The sequence below is a fragment of the Gossypium raimondii genome, chromosome 1 (assembly GCF_025698545.1).
Source record: "Gossypium raimondii isolate GPD5lz chromosome 1, ASM2569854v1, whole genome shotgun sequence".
Classification (NCBI taxonomy): domain Eukaryota; kingdom Viridiplantae; phylum Streptophyta; class Magnoliopsida; order Malvales; family Malvaceae; genus Gossypium; species Gossypium raimondii.
Genome location: NC_068565.1, coordinates 8407308 through 8425124, shown reverse-complemented (window position 1 = coordinate 8425124; position 17817 = coordinate 8407308). Strand labels below are relative to the sequence as shown.

Genomic DNA, 17817 nt, shown 5'->3' with positions numbered 1-17817 from the left:
GTTATTGGACGTTCCATAACTAATTTACACAAGGAAGAGTTGGTGTCCGAGGCGTCCTTGGTAGCTATAACTAGCTTATTGGAGAAGAGGAGTTCATTTAATTTCGAGGATCGGTTCAAAGACGAGGGAAAATCCGTGCCTAAGGCTGCGCTTATTTTAATTAATTCGTTTACATATTTTATTTAACTGTTTTTATTATTCTGTCTTCAACTTTTACTTTTTACGATTTTTATTTATTTATTTCAGGCTTCAGATTTTCGACTTTATCCTCCCCCATAATATCTTGGGCATGACAACTGCCCCGACATAAATCTGGTCAAGAGAAGAACAATTTACAGTAAACCCAGTCTCTGAGGGATCGACCCTACTTCCTATACTGCATAATTCGCAAATTAGGCGTAGGTTTATATTGGTGGATTCGACTCGCACCAAGGACATGCAGTTTCCGAAATTGGAAAAGTTGCAACTTGAAAACCTACAGACCCTCACCACCTTCAGCCCTGTGGATTACTGCTGCGAGTTCCTTCTTTTGACGTCTTTAAAGGTGACAGCCTGTAAGTCCTTAGCTACAAAATCCAAGAAGCCTGTGTCAGCCTCACTTTAGACTGTTTATACCGAAACAGAAGTAAGTTTCCTACACCCTAATTCACACCCCTTTCTTCGATATTAAACATTCAATATTAACATAAAAATTTCATTAGTTTGGAATTTGGTTTATAGAATGAATTATAGATATTGAATTACTTTGATTTTCTCTGTTTTTGTTCATAGTTTTTACACATTTGTACTTGCACCGCAGGGAGCTTTGCTGCCGGAACCAAAGAAATCTGAGGTTAAATTCAGAAGGTCTGTTGCAATTGTAGAAATACCATCCCATAATCGAGATATAACTTGGTCAGCTGAGATGAAAATTAATTGAAACAAGACATCTCACAGCAGTCGGCCAACAGGTTGAATCACGTATTCCTTTGTGTTACTAGTTTATCTTTGGTTAAAATATGTACTACTTTTCGAAAATTAAAAATTTAGTATTTATTTTTGAAAATTAATATGGTTAATTTTTTTTGTTAAATTCAAGTTAGTTACAGTAATTTTTTTAATTGCATAAATATTAAGTAAAACCTGAATTTAACAAAAAGAATAACTTTAAAAATTACAAAGTAGAGTGACTAAATTTTAGATATACAAGTACATGGACTAAATTTTTAATTTTCCAAAGGTACAGAGACTACAGACACATTTTAGCCTTTTATCTTTTTACTTCAGTAAATCATCTTTGTCAATCGAAAGATAAACAAAAACGGGTTGTCTTCAAGTATGTTACGTCGGCGAGCGAGAGAGGTCGAAGAAGATGACAAGCGATCGAACACGAGGAGAAACAACGGTCCAAATAAGTAAAGAATTGCAGGCGATGCACAACCGATGAAACAAACCAGTATGGCAAGCCACAAGGTCTTGGACAACACTACGAACAATCCCGTAACGAATGCCAATGCCATCGCCACAAGTGCAATCCAAGTAAAAGCAATGGCGAAAGGAAGTGTGTCCATGAATGATTCAGTGACTTGATATGAAGATGACCAGAAAACCAGCACTGCTGCAGTCATTGATGAGGTGAAGGCAATCGAATCCGTGACTACGAATGCTTTAAAGGCAGACTTACCGAGTAATGTCGACATACCCTCGTCTGGACCATTGTTTTTGAAACCTCCAGGGATTGTAAAAGCTGCTGTGAATGTAAATGTAGCAATCAGTGTTGCCATCAGCAACATAGTTGTCGCCATTTCCCTGCTTTTTTGTCCGATTTTGTTTGTTTTCTCGACATCTGTATCGACGAATCCTCCGTCTTGAAGGAGATCGCCAGCTCTCTTCGTATAAGAACTCTTCAAAGCCTTTAAGGTCAAGTGCTGCAATTGAAAAACACAACTATTGTTATTCAGTAATCCTCTGAATCCAAATAACATAAGTTCTGATTCCTTAATTTTTGTACCTTTTGTAGTTCCATCCCACCATCTTCAATTGAATAGACAACATCCAAAGCTGTCTGAGAATTCTGATTCATTACCCTAATGTTCACCTTTGAATTCCTTGACAAAAAATAGACCACATTGCTAAGGAAGTTCATTGCTGCAAGATGCAAAGGGGTGTTTCCAGCAATATCTGATCCATTAACCAAATCTTCAGCTTCAGGCAAATCCAAGACATACAATACTACATTCACGTACCCATTTTTAGCAGAAAGGTGGAGAATATTCCATTGCTCATTGTTGATCATCTCAACGGTGTCCGGGCAAGGATTTAGCAGCAGCTTCAACAAGCTTACTTGACCATTCTTGGCAGAAAAGTGGAGAGGTATCTGTCGATTATTATCTACTTGATATGCAGCTGAACTATTGCATTCTAGTAATTTCTTAACCATTTCATAGTCACCCAAGGAAACAGCATAGTGAAGGGGATTTCTCCCTTTCCCATCTTGCATGGTGATCAACTCTGGTTTCAAAACCAGGATTCTGTCCACGATAGCTTCTAAATCATAACCATTTGATTAAAACTACAGTAAATATCGAAATCTTGACAAAGTGACAGCTAGATTTACCCAGATCGCGGCTTAAGACGGCACGGTGCAGCGGTGTTTGGCCATTGTTTCCTCTATGATCAAGAGTGGATGGATTTCCAAATATGATGCTGTGAGCAACATTAGTTAAGCCTAAATCAATGGCGACAACAAGCGGAGATTCCCCGGCATTGTTGACTAGCCTCAAAGCTTCCTGATCTCCGTCTACCACTAGCCATATAACCAACTTATGATTATTTCTGACAGCACAATGTAAAGGGGTGTCGCCATGCTTGTCTCTGACCCTTGCTATATCTTCCACAGTAGCCTTGAACAAGAGAATAACATCGAACCGTCCGGCCTTTGCGGCTACATGAAAGGGTGTTTCACCATTGAGGTTGGTCTTGTGGATGAGATTCGGATGCCAATTTATTATCTGTTCCACCAAATCTTTGTGTCCGAATCGTGCAGCCATGTGAAGAGCAGTGTTGCTTGTGGAGTGATGGCGTTTAGGATGTTGGTTTCAGCATCTACGAGTTGCTTGATGAGGTTTAAGTTTCCGGTTCTAGCCGCCATGAGAAATTGTTGATCCATGGCTATGGGAACCTCTTTGATTATGCAAGGAAAGTTGGAAATTGTAGAGCAGCAATGGGTTTTAAGTTTCAGCACAAGTCTTTGTTTTTGTTTTTGTTTTTTGTTTATATATATCATATATGATATTCATATGAAGAAGAGGTCACAAATTAAATTGGTCCTCTTTAATATTGACCATCCAAGTCAACTGACTTCTTCTTCACCGTGGCATCTAGAAGTTTACTCGAGTAACATTTTATAAACTGACTTTTTCTTCTACCTTTTCTAATTACTAGCTATTCTAATTTCGCTGAAGGGTACTAAAAAATAAAAAATCAATTAAGGCTTGAAAATTCATCTTTCCAAAACAATCAAGCTTTTTAGTTAACAGAAAAATTTGCTACCAATTTTATTATTAATAATGCTGACGTAATAGATAAAAATTATCACGTAAATGATACGTGGATAGTATGCTGACAACAATAGTAGTGTGTTGATCTTTTTGAAGCATTCTTAAAATGCAGAAAGAAATCTGGTCAATCATTAACAGAAAAATTATTAGTCATGAATCCAAGTGAGCTAGACAGCTTTTGAAAACGAACAAGATACGAATAGTTGTTCTATATATAGTTTCATTCATCTCTTTGCAGAAAGGACAAGAGGTATCTTGGATTGGAACTCTTTTGGCAATTTCAATATACAGGGCAAACCATTATTGCAAGTTTATAGATGAAGAGAATGACTCTGAAAGGAAAATTTTAAAACCAAATGAAAATCCAGAATTTACTAGACCTCCTTGAACAAGGATGTTGAGAACTCTGTCTATCTTGAACAATAAAATTATAGTCAGACTTCACCGTTAAGTACTAAACTTCCATAGAAGTCTATCTTCCATGTCATAAGAAAGGAAGGCCTTTTCTGAAAATACTTCCTGAAATTTTTCATTGGTTAGATAATTCTTTAAAGAATCGATAAACCAATGGGATTTAAAAAGGAGCTTAGCATCACTGCTTCAGATGTTCTATCATCTGGATTTAAATATATGTGAAGTTTATTCCCTTCCATAAGAGGAGATTTGTTAGTGTCTCAAGGGCTGCAAAGTTGCTTGGTTAATGAATTCAATCATCCCTTTCATTCCTATTTTTCTATGCTTCTGTTAATTTTTTACTAAACCAACAGTGATATCGAGAGCTATTTTTCTTGAGGGACCTGTGAGAAAAGTTTTGTGAGAGTTCTGAGAGAAAAATTGAGAGATACACTTATGAGGTTTTAAGGAAAATGGGATCGATATCAAGTAACATGTCTATCTTAGCCCCACTTGTGTTTGATGAAGAAAACGATTAAGCATGGCCTGTGAGAATGTAAGCATACATGGAGGGTTGTGATTATTGGGAAGCTGTCAAGGAAGATTATGAGGTGACTCCACTTCCCAACAATTCAACTATGAACCAGATCAAAATGCACAAGGACAGAACCACCAGTAAGGCTAAAGCAAAGGCTTGGCTTTATGCTTTGGTTTCACCATCCATATTTAATAGAATTATGGTTTTTGGATTAGCAAAGGATATATGGGACTACCTCAAAGCTGAGTATCAAGAAGATGAGAGGATCAAGAGCATGAAGGTGTTGAACTTGATCAGAGAATTCGAGAGGCTACAAATGAAGGAGTTTGAGTCAATCAAAGAATACTCGGACAAGCTAATAGATATTGCCAACAAGGTAAGAGTTATTGGGACTGATCTCTCTTATTCTAAACTGGTGCAAAAAATATTAGTTTCTATGCCTGAGAAGTATGAAGCAACAATTGTCTCTTTGGAGAACACTAAGGACTTGACTCAGTTGAGAGTAGTGGAGTTGATTAGTGCTTTACAAGCACAAGAGCAAATGTGGGTAATGAGGTAGAAAGGAAGCATAGAATGAGCATTAAAGGCTAAGGTGCAGCAAGGTGAAAAAGGAGAGTACCAAAAGTGGAATGGGAAGAAGAGTGATGGCATAGTGGTTCAGAAATTGTTGCAAAAGGTAATGGTACTGGAAATTCTAACAAGTATTCTTCATGTAAGTATTGTGGAAAACATAATCATCCTCATTTTAGGTGTTGGAGAAAGCCAGATGTGAAGTGCAGAAGGTGCAACTTGATGGGGCACATTGAGAGATTTTGCAAGGAACCAAGAAATCAGCAACAAGGTGGAGCACATGTCGCTCTTAAAGAAGAAGATGGCCATCTATTTGTTGTCTATTACTTCTCATCAAGCACTCTATATGAAAGTTGGTTAGTTGATAGTGGTTGCACCAATCACATGAATTGTGATGAGAAAATATTTAAAGACCTTGACGGGTCATTGAAGTCAAGAGTAAGGATAGGAAATGGAGAATACCTAGAAGTGAAGGGAAAAGACACAATTGCAATAGAGAGTTATGATGGAACTAAGATGTTCTCAGATGTTCTGTTTGTACCTAAGATTGATCAAAACTTGCTGAGTGTGGGGAAATTGATAAAGAATGGATTCAAGGTGATGTTTGAAGAGGAAAGGTGTCTAATCATTGACTCTAGCAGCAATGAATTATTTAGGATCAAGATGCAGAAGAAGAGCTTCTCATTGAATCCACTCGAGGAGGAGCAAGTCACATCCAAGTGTCAGCTAGTAATGACATCAGATCAAATGGACCTTCATGCTGAGCAAGTTAAGACGATTATGAAATTGATGATGCAATGTAATGAAAAGAGTTGAGATAAAATCGACAGATAATCCTATCCTGCAAGAACAACTGCAAAACAAGTGTTCTGAGAATAAGAAATTGCATGCAAAGGTAACTCTCTTAGAGCAGTAGTTGGTATCTCTCACTGATGATAAACTATCATCTTTTCCACATGAAATATCTTAAGAACATGCTGATAAGCTAAAAAAAAGAGTCAATCTCAGGAGATCAGAGTGAAAAACTAGAATTGGAGCATGTGCACCTTTCAAAATAGAACAGTGGGTTATGTTTCCAAAATCAAAAACTGGCTGAAGAAGTTTTATATGCGAAAGAATTGACATCTAAAGATGCTATTGAGTTTAAGAATTTAGTTTGTGAGGTGATCAGGCTTTCGATGCAAAATACAAAATTGAAGAAGGAATTATTGACTACGAGAAGATCTATTAATCAAACCATAAATGGTGTTAACTGTAAGTATAGTGATAACACAAGACCTTGGAGGAAGAGGTGACACTATGGCTACTCTCATGATTTTTCTAGAGAAACTGATGATAATTTTGAATTGTGGAATTTTGATTTAGATTATCTAAAGATGGAATTGTAGGTCAGGAAGAAATTAGAGGCAACTCTTGAAGCTGCACTAGACCAGAAGGAATTCATAGAAGGCGAATATTGAAGAAACTGGTTTATTGTAGATCAGAGGATCAGATGACAGATATTTTTACTAAATTTTTTCATGTTAATCAATTTGATTTTCTTAGGAATAAACTTGCTGTCTGCAGCACTTAAGTCAGGAGGAGAATGTTAGTGTCTCAAGGACTGCAAAACTTTTTTATTAATAAAACTAAGTCTTAGGGAGATTTGACTAAGTCCTAGGGAGATTTGTTAGCTTGTTAGTAGGAGTAGGAATTCAAATTCTGATTCAGGTTGTTACTTGAGACATGTATATAAGGGTTGCTTGGTTAATGAATTCAATCATCCCTTTCATTCTTATTTTTATATGCTTCTGTTCGTTCTCTGCTAAACCAACAAGATCTCTACCTTGGAAAATGCTTTTTCAAACCTAGGTGTTAGCATTCTTGGTACAATTGTTTTGTTAATAAGAGAATTCTTATCTCTAAGAATCATCAATGCTTGGTTTGCAAGTAAGGCTTGATTGAAAGAATGACTATCTCAAATTCTAAGTCCCCTATTAGCTTTTGACTTATAGTGGTAATTCCACTTTATGAGATGGATTTTGTTTTACTGATTTGGCTGTTTATTCAACCAGAAACTTCTAACAATCTTGTTTAAAGAGTTGTAAAAGGATTTTGGAGCTCTAAAACATGACATCTAAAATACACGAAGACTTGAAAGGGTAAACTTAATTAGTTTCAATATAGAGTTATTTATTATTATCCATATTAGGATTATCATGTTATTTGATTATTAACTAGTATTAGTAACTCGGCTTATTTTGCCATTTTTTTATGTTTTAATTCATTATAAGGTTCGGCGAATTTATTCTCTGATTAGCTGTCATAATGTGAAGCCCACCAGTAAGACTATCAGGAGTACTATGATAAGTTTGTCTGTGAAAATGGAAGATGTAAGATGCAATTCAGTTTCACTTTTGTTTCTGTTTGTCAACAAATACATGCTGTTTGTTGATGGTTTCTTCAATGTCCTTTATTTCTAGTTTGGAAACTTGTATTCTTTATTGCACAGTTGTAGCTTCTGCATTTGCCTATGCATGAGTATGGCACTCTTTTTACTGCAATATGTCCAAGATAGTGAGAAAAGAGAGTATGTATGAAAAATGTACTTAAATGTATACTTTTGTCTTTGTTTAAGAGATGGTCATTTGAAGGATGTGACATGTACCTAATCAGTGAGATGGTTATTTAAGAGATGGTCAATTTAAGGATGAGACTTATTTGACAACAGAAATGTCATGAATTCATATTCCTTGGCTTTCATCTGATTCTGATCTCTAATCTTATCTCTATCTCTCTTTCTATTTGTTTAATAATTTTCAGAGCTTGTGCATTGATTGTAACATTCCTGATATTTTTCGAGAAGTGAATAATGTTAATTTAGTTTGATACATGTTTGAAATTTTCAAGAAAGCCAGAAATCAAAATATTAAATTAGTAGAGAGGATAATTATATATTATAGGGAAATAGAAAGAATTTTGAATTCAAGAAAATTAGTTTAAGAAGTGGACTAAATTGTAAAAGGGTGAGAAGTGTCGAGCTATGGTGAAAAATTAGAATTAAGAATTTATTGAAATTGATTCATGAGAAAAGAAGAGTGACTAGGAGAGTAAATTGACCATGATGGTAAATGGAAATGTGAATGAAAATGAGAGTTAATAACCACCATTTGATTGTAATGATGATGATTTGATTTTTATTAATTAAATATTATAAAAAAGAAAAAGAAAAGAAAATATAGATAGATTTTTGTTTGGAAAGTTGTAGAAAAAGAAAAATGAAAAGAAAAGGAGTATAATCACCTTTCATTCATTTTAGTCCTCCACCTTCATTTTAACCCTTTCCAAACTTCAAAGTTCAAATTTCGCCATAAATTGCTAGTAAAATTAAGAAGATAACTACATAGTGAGCTTCCTTTTTTTTTTCAAAATTAGCTAATAGACAAAGTTGGAGAAGGAAAAAAAGGTGAAGAAAAGCTAAGGATTTTAAGTAAATGAGCGAAGGAGAAGAAAAGTGAAGAGTGAATTGGGGATAAAGGCAAGGGAATTACAAAGGAGTAAAGGAAGAAGAAGAATCATCCATCCAAGTATTTTGTGTAAGTCTATCATGAATTTTTACCTTGTATGATTTAAACCCTAAATGAAAAATATGATAATTTATTCTAGTAATATTTATATGATACATTAGATCTTAAGAATTTATTTGAAAGTGTTTTGTATTAATATGGTAATTTGAAAATATGTGTAAGTGGTGAACTTTGTAAGATAAAGACTAAATTGTAATAAGTGAAAAATACGAATAGATGAATTAAATAGTGATATAAAGTATGTAAGTAAATTATTTGATGTAGATGAATAGATATTGAGTGAAATTTGATGATAGTTAGTCATATATAGAAAAATAACTAAATCGTAAAAAGAGTAAAATTGGAACTATTTTTAATTGTTAAATGAATGTGGTGAATATTGTGTGTTAAATGCCCATGTAGACAAAATGAGAACTAGTAGAATATAAATGACATGTCATTAGGAAAGTGAATTAGCGTGCTAGTGATAGTGGCATTACGGTGCAAGTGAAAATGGCACGATGCAAGTGAGTGGCACTTTGATGCAAAGTGATATCCGCACATTCGTGCGAGGAATAGTGGCACTACGGTGCACCTTATTAATATTTTGTATATCCTAACGTGTTCTATTAAGTCTACAATTGGGCTTTAGTAGACCTGTTCATGAGTCGAGCTACTTGCCCAGGCCCGAAGGCTCACCCGAAATTTAAGAGGGTTTGGGCAAAAATATTAGGCCCGTTTAAAATATGGGTCGGGCTCAGATTGAACATTTAATGCCCAAGCCCGCCCTGCCTCACCCCGTCCCGTCCCGACCCATTTTTAAATTTATAATACTTTATATTATGTACTTTAAAACACATTAAAAAATAAACATATACTAAATATATAATACTACTTTAATGTAAACCTTAAAATAATGTTAAGATGACTATATAAAAATTTTCAATAAATAAAAAATGTACAGGAATATTAAATATTAAAATAATATAATATAATTTTTTGTAAAACAATAATATGGGGAGGCTTAAAATAGGCTTGGGTTAGTCTTTTGCAAATATAGACGGGTTTAGGGAATATTTTAGGTGAATATGCACTTCTAGGCATTAGCAATATGAGGTAAGTAAAATTAATGTGACAAAGGTAAGTAGCTTGGTACTTGTGAATTTAGCGTTTTAATAAATCTATTATGGAAATAAAACTTGTGTATAGTAATTTAACACGATGATTATATATATGAGATTTCTTTTACATAATTATAAATGTGAGTGTGTAAGGTATTAATTATATTAGCATGGTATGTTTCTTGGTATGCTTACTAAGCTTTCGTGAGCTTAACGTGTTTTCTTTTAATCACGTAGGTAAAATTCGTTTTGAAACTAGAAGTTGAAGGGCATTCTCAACTCATCTCATCATAAGTTAAGCCTTGAAGGGAGTATGAATTTAAAATTTGGGTATTAGTTATGTCATGTACAATAGGAACATGATAGATGTATTTAGTTGAATGTTATGAAAACAAGGTGTCATGGCTTAATTTATAAACTTTGCATTTTGGATATGTTTGAAGTTGTTAAGTGTTGGAATATTTTCAAATATTTATAGTGTTCCAATAGCTATAAATGAATGGGTGTAATTAATCAAAATATTATATTATTTGATTTTTGAAAAAGAATTATAACTATTTAAATAATATTATTGAATAGTTATAATATTAAATGAATAATTATGTGTCTATTTTAAAGACATTATTATTCGAAAGACAACTATTGATGAAAGATGTATCTATGAAGAGACTTGAAAATTCCTATAAATAGGAATGAGATTTCATTTGGAAAACACACCAACAAATTCTAATATTCTTTCTTTCCTTCCTTTATTTTCTAATATTATTAGATTATTCTATAAAGTATTACTGCAGAAATCCTTTGTAGAAATTAAGTTTTTGTTATACATTGCTCAGTGCGTAGTGGATTATTCTAGTCAGTGCAAAAAGCAAATAGTCATTGGCTTCATTGTATCCTCGAGGTTAATTTGCTTGGAACTCATTTGCACACCGAAGATAGGTGGGGGCGAATATAACCTTAAAGATAGTAGTTTGATACACGCCTTGGAGCCTTGTCCCATTTCTTCTTTTTCTGTTCGAGTTCCGTTCGTGTGTTCAAGATTTTCCTCAACAGAGTTTTGTAGTAACAATTTTCAAGTTATATAATTCAAAATTACTACCACAACACATGAAAGTGGAACACTAAGGGAGTTGGCTTCCAACTTTTTCAAACTTGATTGGTTTGATGGTGGCAATTTTCGATGATGGCAGAAAAAGATGCACTTCTTATTATCAACTTTGAAGATTGCTTATGTTTTGGATACTCCAAGACCTAAAGAGAATGAAAACGAATATGTTACTGCAACCCGAGAAAGACAAAAATGGGACAAAGCTGACTACATGTGCATGGGCCCCATATTGAATGGCTTATCTGATGGTTTGTTCGACACCTGCCAAAACGAGGTCACCGCTAAAGAATTATGGGACAAATTGGAGACAAGATACATGACCAAAGATGTTACAAGTAAGAAATTTCTTGTCAGTCGTTTCAATAATTATCAAATGGTTGATGGTCATTCTGTTATGGAACAATTCCTTGATATTGAAAAGATGATGAATCAATTCAAGCAATATGATATGAAAATGGATGAAATGATTGTTGTATCCTCCATAATAGACAAATTTCCTCTATCTTGGAAAGACTTTAAAAGAAGTTTAAAACATAAGAAAGAGGAAATATCTCTTGAGGCTTTGGCAAATCATCTTCGTATTGAAGAAGAATATCGAAAACAAGATCAGAACCTAAATTCTGAAACTGCCAAAGTGCATGTTATGGAGGAAGTACAGACTACTAAACCACTCAAGAGAAAGTTCAAACAGACTGATAAAGCACTTAAGTTCAAAAAGAAACAAAAAGGCTCATGCTATCATTGTGGAAAGCCGGGACATTTCAAGAATGAATGTCGATTTTTAAAGAAGAAATCATCTTCTAAGGCTGATAATAACGAAAAGTTTGTTGTAATGATATCTAAAATTAATATGGCACAAGATGATAATACATGGTGGATTGATACCGGAGCAACCAAACATGTGTGCAAAGACAAAACTATGTTCACAAAGTTCACACAATGTGAAAATGACAATGTCTTGTACATGGAAAAATTTTTCACCGCAACAGTCAAAGGCAAAGGGTCTGTTGAACTACAATTCACTTCTGGAAAGTTTTTAACCTTAAATGATGTATATTATGTACCAGAAGTTAGGAAGAATTTAGTGTCTGGAAGTCTGTTGAATAAGTTTGGTTTCAAACTTGTTTTTGAGGCAGATAAGTTTATTTTGTCTAATGGAGGAATTTTTGTGGGAAAGGGTATATGTATGAGAGTATTTTCAAACTCAATATTATTAATAAGAATAAAAATACTATTTACGCTTATATGGTTGAATCTTTTGTTTGTGGCAATATAGATTAGGTCATTTGAATTATAGAAAATTGAATGACATGTATAAGTTAGATTTAATTCTGTTTTTAATAATAATATTGGACAATGCAATACATGTATGTTGACTAAAATTACAAGAAACCCTTTCCCTAAGGTTAAAAGGAAAACAAAATTGCTTGATTTGATACATAGTGATTTATGTGACATGCATAATACTCCTACATTAGGTGGAAAGAAATATTTTGTTACTTTTATTGATGATTGTTCTAGATATTGTTATGTATATTTATTGCATTCAAAAGATGAAGCGCTTGATAAATTTAAAGTTTATAAATAAAGTTTATAAATCTGAAGTTGAACTTAAGTGTGAATCATTTATCAAGTGCTTAAGATCTGATAGAGGTGGAGAATATTATAATCCAAGTTATTTTGAATCCACTGGAATTGTCTATCAAGTTTCAGCCCCATACACACCACAACAAAATGGTGTAGCTGAAAGGAAAAATAGAGTCTTGACTGAAATGGTAAATTCAATGTTATCATATTCAGATCTTGGACAAGGTTTTTGGGGAAAAGTTGTTCTAACAGTTTGTCACATATTGAATAGAGTTCCTAATAAGGAAACTAAAATAACTCTCTATGAAAAATGGAAGAAAAGGAAACCAAACCTTAATTATTTGAAGGTTTGGGGTTGTAGAGCTATTTATAGGTTATGCACATAATAGCAAGGCATATAGGTTCATGGTAAATGAACCAAATGATTCAATTTCAATTAATACATTATTGAATCAAAAGATGCTATTTTGATGAAAATAGAGTTAATTATATATGAAGACAATTACAACCACAATAATTGATTCATTCTTCAAATGAGAATGAGATTTCATTGGAACAAATTGATAATAATGATGAATCTTGTCAAGAATTAAGAAGAAGTAAGAGGATTAAAAAGGTCAAAGATTTTAGACCAGATTTCATTATGTTTCTTGTAGAAGGAAAAGGTTAAAGTATATGCAATAAGATACCTTATTGTTATAATACAGAATCTGATCCTATTACATTTGAAGAGGTAATGAAATCTCAAGACTCTGCTTTTTGGAAAGAAGCAATAAATGATGAGATGGATTCAAAATGGAAAATCAAACTTGGATCTTAATTGATCTTCCACTAGGTTCCAAACCAATAGGTTGTAAATAGATCTTCAAAAAGAAAATGAAGGTCGATGGAACCATTGATAAATTTAAAGCAAGGTTGGTAGCCAAAGGTTTTACACAAAAACAAGGTATTAATTACTTTGATACCTATGCTCCAGTAGCAAGAATTGCTACAATTAGACTCTTAATAACACTTACCTTTATATATAATTTGGTTGTTCACCAAATGGATGTTAAAACTACATTTTTAAATGGTGAATTGGAAGAGGAAGTGTACATGAAGCAACCAGAAAGATTTGTTGTTCCAAGACAAAAGCATAAGGTATGTAAGCTTGTTAAATATTTATATGGGCTTAAACAAGCACCAAAACAATGGCACCAAAAGTTTGACAAGGTTGTTTTAGCTAATGGCTATAAAATAAATGAATCTGATAAGTGTATATATAGCAAATTTGAAAATGGAAAAAGTGTCATAATTTGCTTATATGTAGATGACATGCTCATTTTTGGCACAGATTTGGAACAAATAGAAAATACAAAGCAATTCTTGTTAAACAACTTTGCTATGAAGGATATAAGTGTAGTAGATGTTATTCTTAGGATTAAAATAACCCGAGATGAAAGCACTATAGCTTTATCACAATCACATTACATTGAAAATGTGCTTAAAATGTTTAATCTTTTCAACTGTATACCGACATCTACACCCATGGATCCTCAAATAAAATTAGTATCTAATGCTGGTAGGAAAATTGATCAATTGAAATATGCAAGTCTTATTGGTTGTCTTATGTACATAATGGCTTGTACAAGACCAGATATTGCATATGCTGTTGGAAAATTGAGTAGGTACACAAGTAATCCAAGTAGTTTGCATTGGCAAGCTTTGAATAGAGTACTTAGGTACTTAAAGAAAACTATTAACTATGGATTGTGTTATAATGGATATCCTTTAGTTTTAGAGGGGTATTCAAATGCTAGTTGGATTACAAGTTTGGAAGATCATGCATCTACTAGTGGATGGATCTTCATTCTTGGTGGAAGGGTCATTTCTTGGGGTTCCAAGAAACAAACATGTATTACTGATTCCACCATGGCAGCAGAATTTATTGCATTAGCCGTTGCATCTAAAGAAGCAGAATGGTTAAGAAAATTACTTTATGATGTACCTTTATGGCCTAAGCCAATTTCATCTATTTCTATCAGTTGTGATAGTGAGGCTACTCTAGCAAAGGCATATAGCCAAGTATATAATGGAAAGTCTAGGCACATTGGATTAAGACATAGTTATGTCCGATAATTAATCTCTGATGAAGTGATCACTATTAATTATGTGAGGTCAAGTGAAAATTTGGCAGATCCTTTGACAAAAAGTTTTGCTAGAGATGCAGTAAAAAGGACCTCAAAAGGGATGGGACTCAAGCTCATTAATTAGAGTCACCCGTGGTGGAAACTCGACTCAACGCTTGGTATAAAGTCAAATCTTGAGTTCAATGAGACAAAGTACATCATTAGTATGTGACTGTTAGCACTATAAATAAATCCATCCTAAGATTAAAGTGCTAGGTACCCATAATGATAAGGGAAGGATGAGTAATGTACTCTTAATGGAACCATAATATAAATATGTTAGAGTGTTATAATTACGTGAACACTCTTGATGGGATCTACAATGTGAGTGGAAGTGTGGCCACTTCTAGGAGCTCAAGGGCTTGGCTCTAACAACACTCATGAAAAGAGGACATGGACACATGGCCATAATAGTGTCCCTAGATATTATGCATTGACCAATGTTGAAATCATTGTGTGAGATGTGTTCAGCTAATCAAATGGAATAGTTGGTTCAAAGCTTAGTCTACCATGCAATTTCGATTAACTTTAACATATATTCACTAAGTGAAGGTTCAATCGTAAGATACCTTCATTTATGCAAATTGATTTCCAAGAATATCAAAATCTAAAATATTTTGAAAATGGGGGGAGATTGTTAGAACATTTTCAAATATTTATAGTGTTTCAATAGCTATAAATGAATGGGTGTAATTAATCAAAAGACTATATTATTTGATTTTTGAAAAGAATTATAACTATTTAAATAATTTTATTTGAATAGTTATAATATTAAATGAATAATTATGTGTTTATTTTAAAGATATTATTATTAGAAAGACACCTATTGATGAAAGATATCTCTATAAAGAGACATGAAAATTCCTATAAATAGGAATGTGATTTCATTTGGAAAACACACCAACAAATTTTAATATTCATTCATTCATTCATCCATTCATTTTCTAATATTATTAGATTATTTTATAAAGTATTACTGTAGAAATATTTTGTAGAAATTGAGTTTTTGTTATACATTGCTCAGTGCGTAGTAGACTATTCTCGTCAGTGCAAAACGCAAATAGCCATTGGCTTCATTGTATCCTCGAGGTTAATTTGCTTGGAACTCATTTGCACACCGAAGATAGGTGAGGGCGAATATAATCTTAAAGATAGTGGCTTGATACACGCCTTAGAGCCTTGTCATGTTTCTTCTTTTTCTGTTCGAGTTCCGTTCGTGTATTCGAGATTTTTCTCATCGGAGTTTTGTACTAACACTAAGTGCTAAATGCATATATACCTGTTTTGCCTTCTCAAATTTTAAATTTTTTAAATTTTTTAATTTTTTTCACAATTTGTAAAGATTTTTTAAAATTTTTGGATGACGATGTCATGATATTATTATCCTCTGACACATGACGTCGTAAGATTTTCTGAATATTATAGCCATTAAGGGTCTGTTTGATTGCCAGTAAAATATTTTCCGTAAAATGATTTCTGGAAAATCTTTTACTTTTCGTAAAATAATTTCTTGGAAAATATTTTCGGTGTTTGATTGAATCATGTAAAATATTTTCTATTGGTTGGCGATTTTTGAAAATATTTTTCGGAAAAGTTGTTTTACATATATTAATATATATTAATAAATTTTTATATTTTAAATTATTTTTACATATATTGCAATGATTTATTTATAATAATACTCAATTATTAAGCTACAATATTAATTGTTATAAATTTAAAAAACTAATATCAAATAAATTATTTGTAATTGTGTTAAAAAACAAGTATTGAATAATTAAAAAACAAGTTCTTGGAAAATCGATAAATGAAGCGGTTTTCTACGGAAATGAAGGAAGGAATGAAGGAGGCGATAGAGAGGAGAGCACGGAAAATGTCTTACGGAAATTGAAAGGGTAAGACATTTTCCCTAAAATGTAACCCATTTTCCTTTGTTTTGGAGTTCATTTTCCAAATGGAAAATGTTTTCCGCCAATCAAACGCTGGAAAAGTTGGAAATGATTTTCCGAAAAATCAATTCCGTCAATCAAACAGACCCTAAGTTAACCAAAGTGAGAAAAGCGATGTAAATTAAACCTAAATTAATTTGGTCCTGTTTAATATTGACTTTTCAAGTCAACTGATTTCTTCTTCACCTGGTGGGACTATCCAACATTTTATAAATTTAGTCCAATAATTTATAAACTGACTTCTTCTTCCACCTTTTATTATTTTTATTTTTAAATTCTTTTTTATAATTTTAGTAACTAAATTCTCAAATTTTTAAAATTTATAAGATTATTAATAAAAAAATCTAGAAAAACAAATTAATGTTTTAGTTACACTTATGTAACCAAATTACTTATTAATCCCTTTAATTATCCTACCACATTAGTATTTCGTTAAGCGGAAGAGGAAATTAATGGGTTAGTGATTAAAATATAACAACTCAATAACGTTAATGGCTATTACGTAACTTTTGAAAATTTGATAATCAAATTATAATTTTAGCCTTAATTTAGTGTTCAATTCTATAATTCACCTTTATATTTTTTTATCAATGATATTGTAACTTGAAAAAAATTCAAAATCATATTTTCAAATATCAATCTCTTAAAATTTATATTAAAATTAATAAAGTTGATTGAGTTATTTCAATTTATTTTAGAAGAAGTTTTCAAAATATGGTTAACCAAGAGTCAACAAATCCCTTTACAAGTCCATAATTGTCCCCACAAAATTTTATGCTCAAGTGATTCTATGCCTACCTATAAACAACCTATAATCTATGTGTTATAAGTTCAAATCCAAGCAATACAAATTCTCTAATTTTCTTTATAAACGAGGCACTTCCACTCTTTATCTTTAAAAGGCATGAATGACATTTTACAAACTTCTTTTATCAGCAGAGTCAAGACACAAAATCTCCTCAAAAAACAAATTCAAATGCATTAAAAAGTTCATCTACTCTCGAAATAGAACACTTTCAAAACTTCTTCCAATAAAAACCTCTACAAATCTCAGGCTTTGGATAATTGTTATGAGTTTAAATTTTATTAGCATTATGCTAGAAAATGTTAGTTTTTAGGAATCATTATATAAATTAAACTTCACAATTTTTTTTAAATGATTGTTAATTAATATCAAGATTATATATCACCGGTGCAACAACAATATTTTAAGACTAATTATCCTAATTTTGTAGTTAATTAATTAAATTATAATTAAGAGTTTAGGGTTTGGAATTTTAGTATTCAGGGATCGAATTT

The 17817-nt window shown here is 32.5% G+C and overlaps 2 protein-coding genes and 1 long non-coding RNA gene across 3 annotated transcripts; 2 read left to right on the top strand and 1 right to left on the bottom strand.

Moving 5' to 3' along the window:
- Nucleotides 1–1262: 1262 nt before the first annotated feature.
- On the bottom strand, nucleotides 1263–3148 carry LOC105780220 (protein ACCELERATED CELL DEATH 6-like). The gene is given in 4 exon segments (XM_052631214.1): nucleotides 1263–1907; nucleotides 1991–2523; nucleotides 2597–3046; nucleotides 3049–3148. Coding segments are annotated over 4 exon segments (1728 nt in total).
- Nucleotides 2242–3406, top strand: LOC128041312 (uncharacterized). Its single transcript, XR_008196105.1, has 2 exons — nucleotides 2242–2352; nucleotides 2558–3406. It is a non-coding gene; the product is annotated as an uncharacterized LOC128041312 (long non-coding RNA).
- A 1092-nt stretch (nucleotides 3407–4498) lies between these two features.
- Nucleotides 4499–5856, top strand: LOC105786740 (uncharacterized). Its single transcript, XM_012613228.1, has 2 exons — nucleotides 4499–5025; nucleotides 5220–5856. Exons 1-2 carry the CDS (start codon nucleotides 4499–4501, stop codon nucleotides 5854–5856), a joined length of 1164 nt encoding a protein of 387 aa, XP_012468682.1.
- Nucleotides 5857–17817: the final 11961 nt, after the last annotated feature.

What these genes read in the sequence shown, in the direction of transcription:
- LOC105786740 (XM_012613228.1), top strand. Translation starts at nt 4,499, where the DNA reads ATGGAGGGTTGTGATTATTGGGAAGCTGTCAAGGAAGATTATGAGGTG. An exon ending in GAGCAAATGTGGGTAATGAG is followed by an intron (nt 5,026 to 5,219) that starts GTAGAAAGGAAG and finishes TCCTCATTTTAG; the next exon opens with GTGTTGGAGAAAGCCAGATG.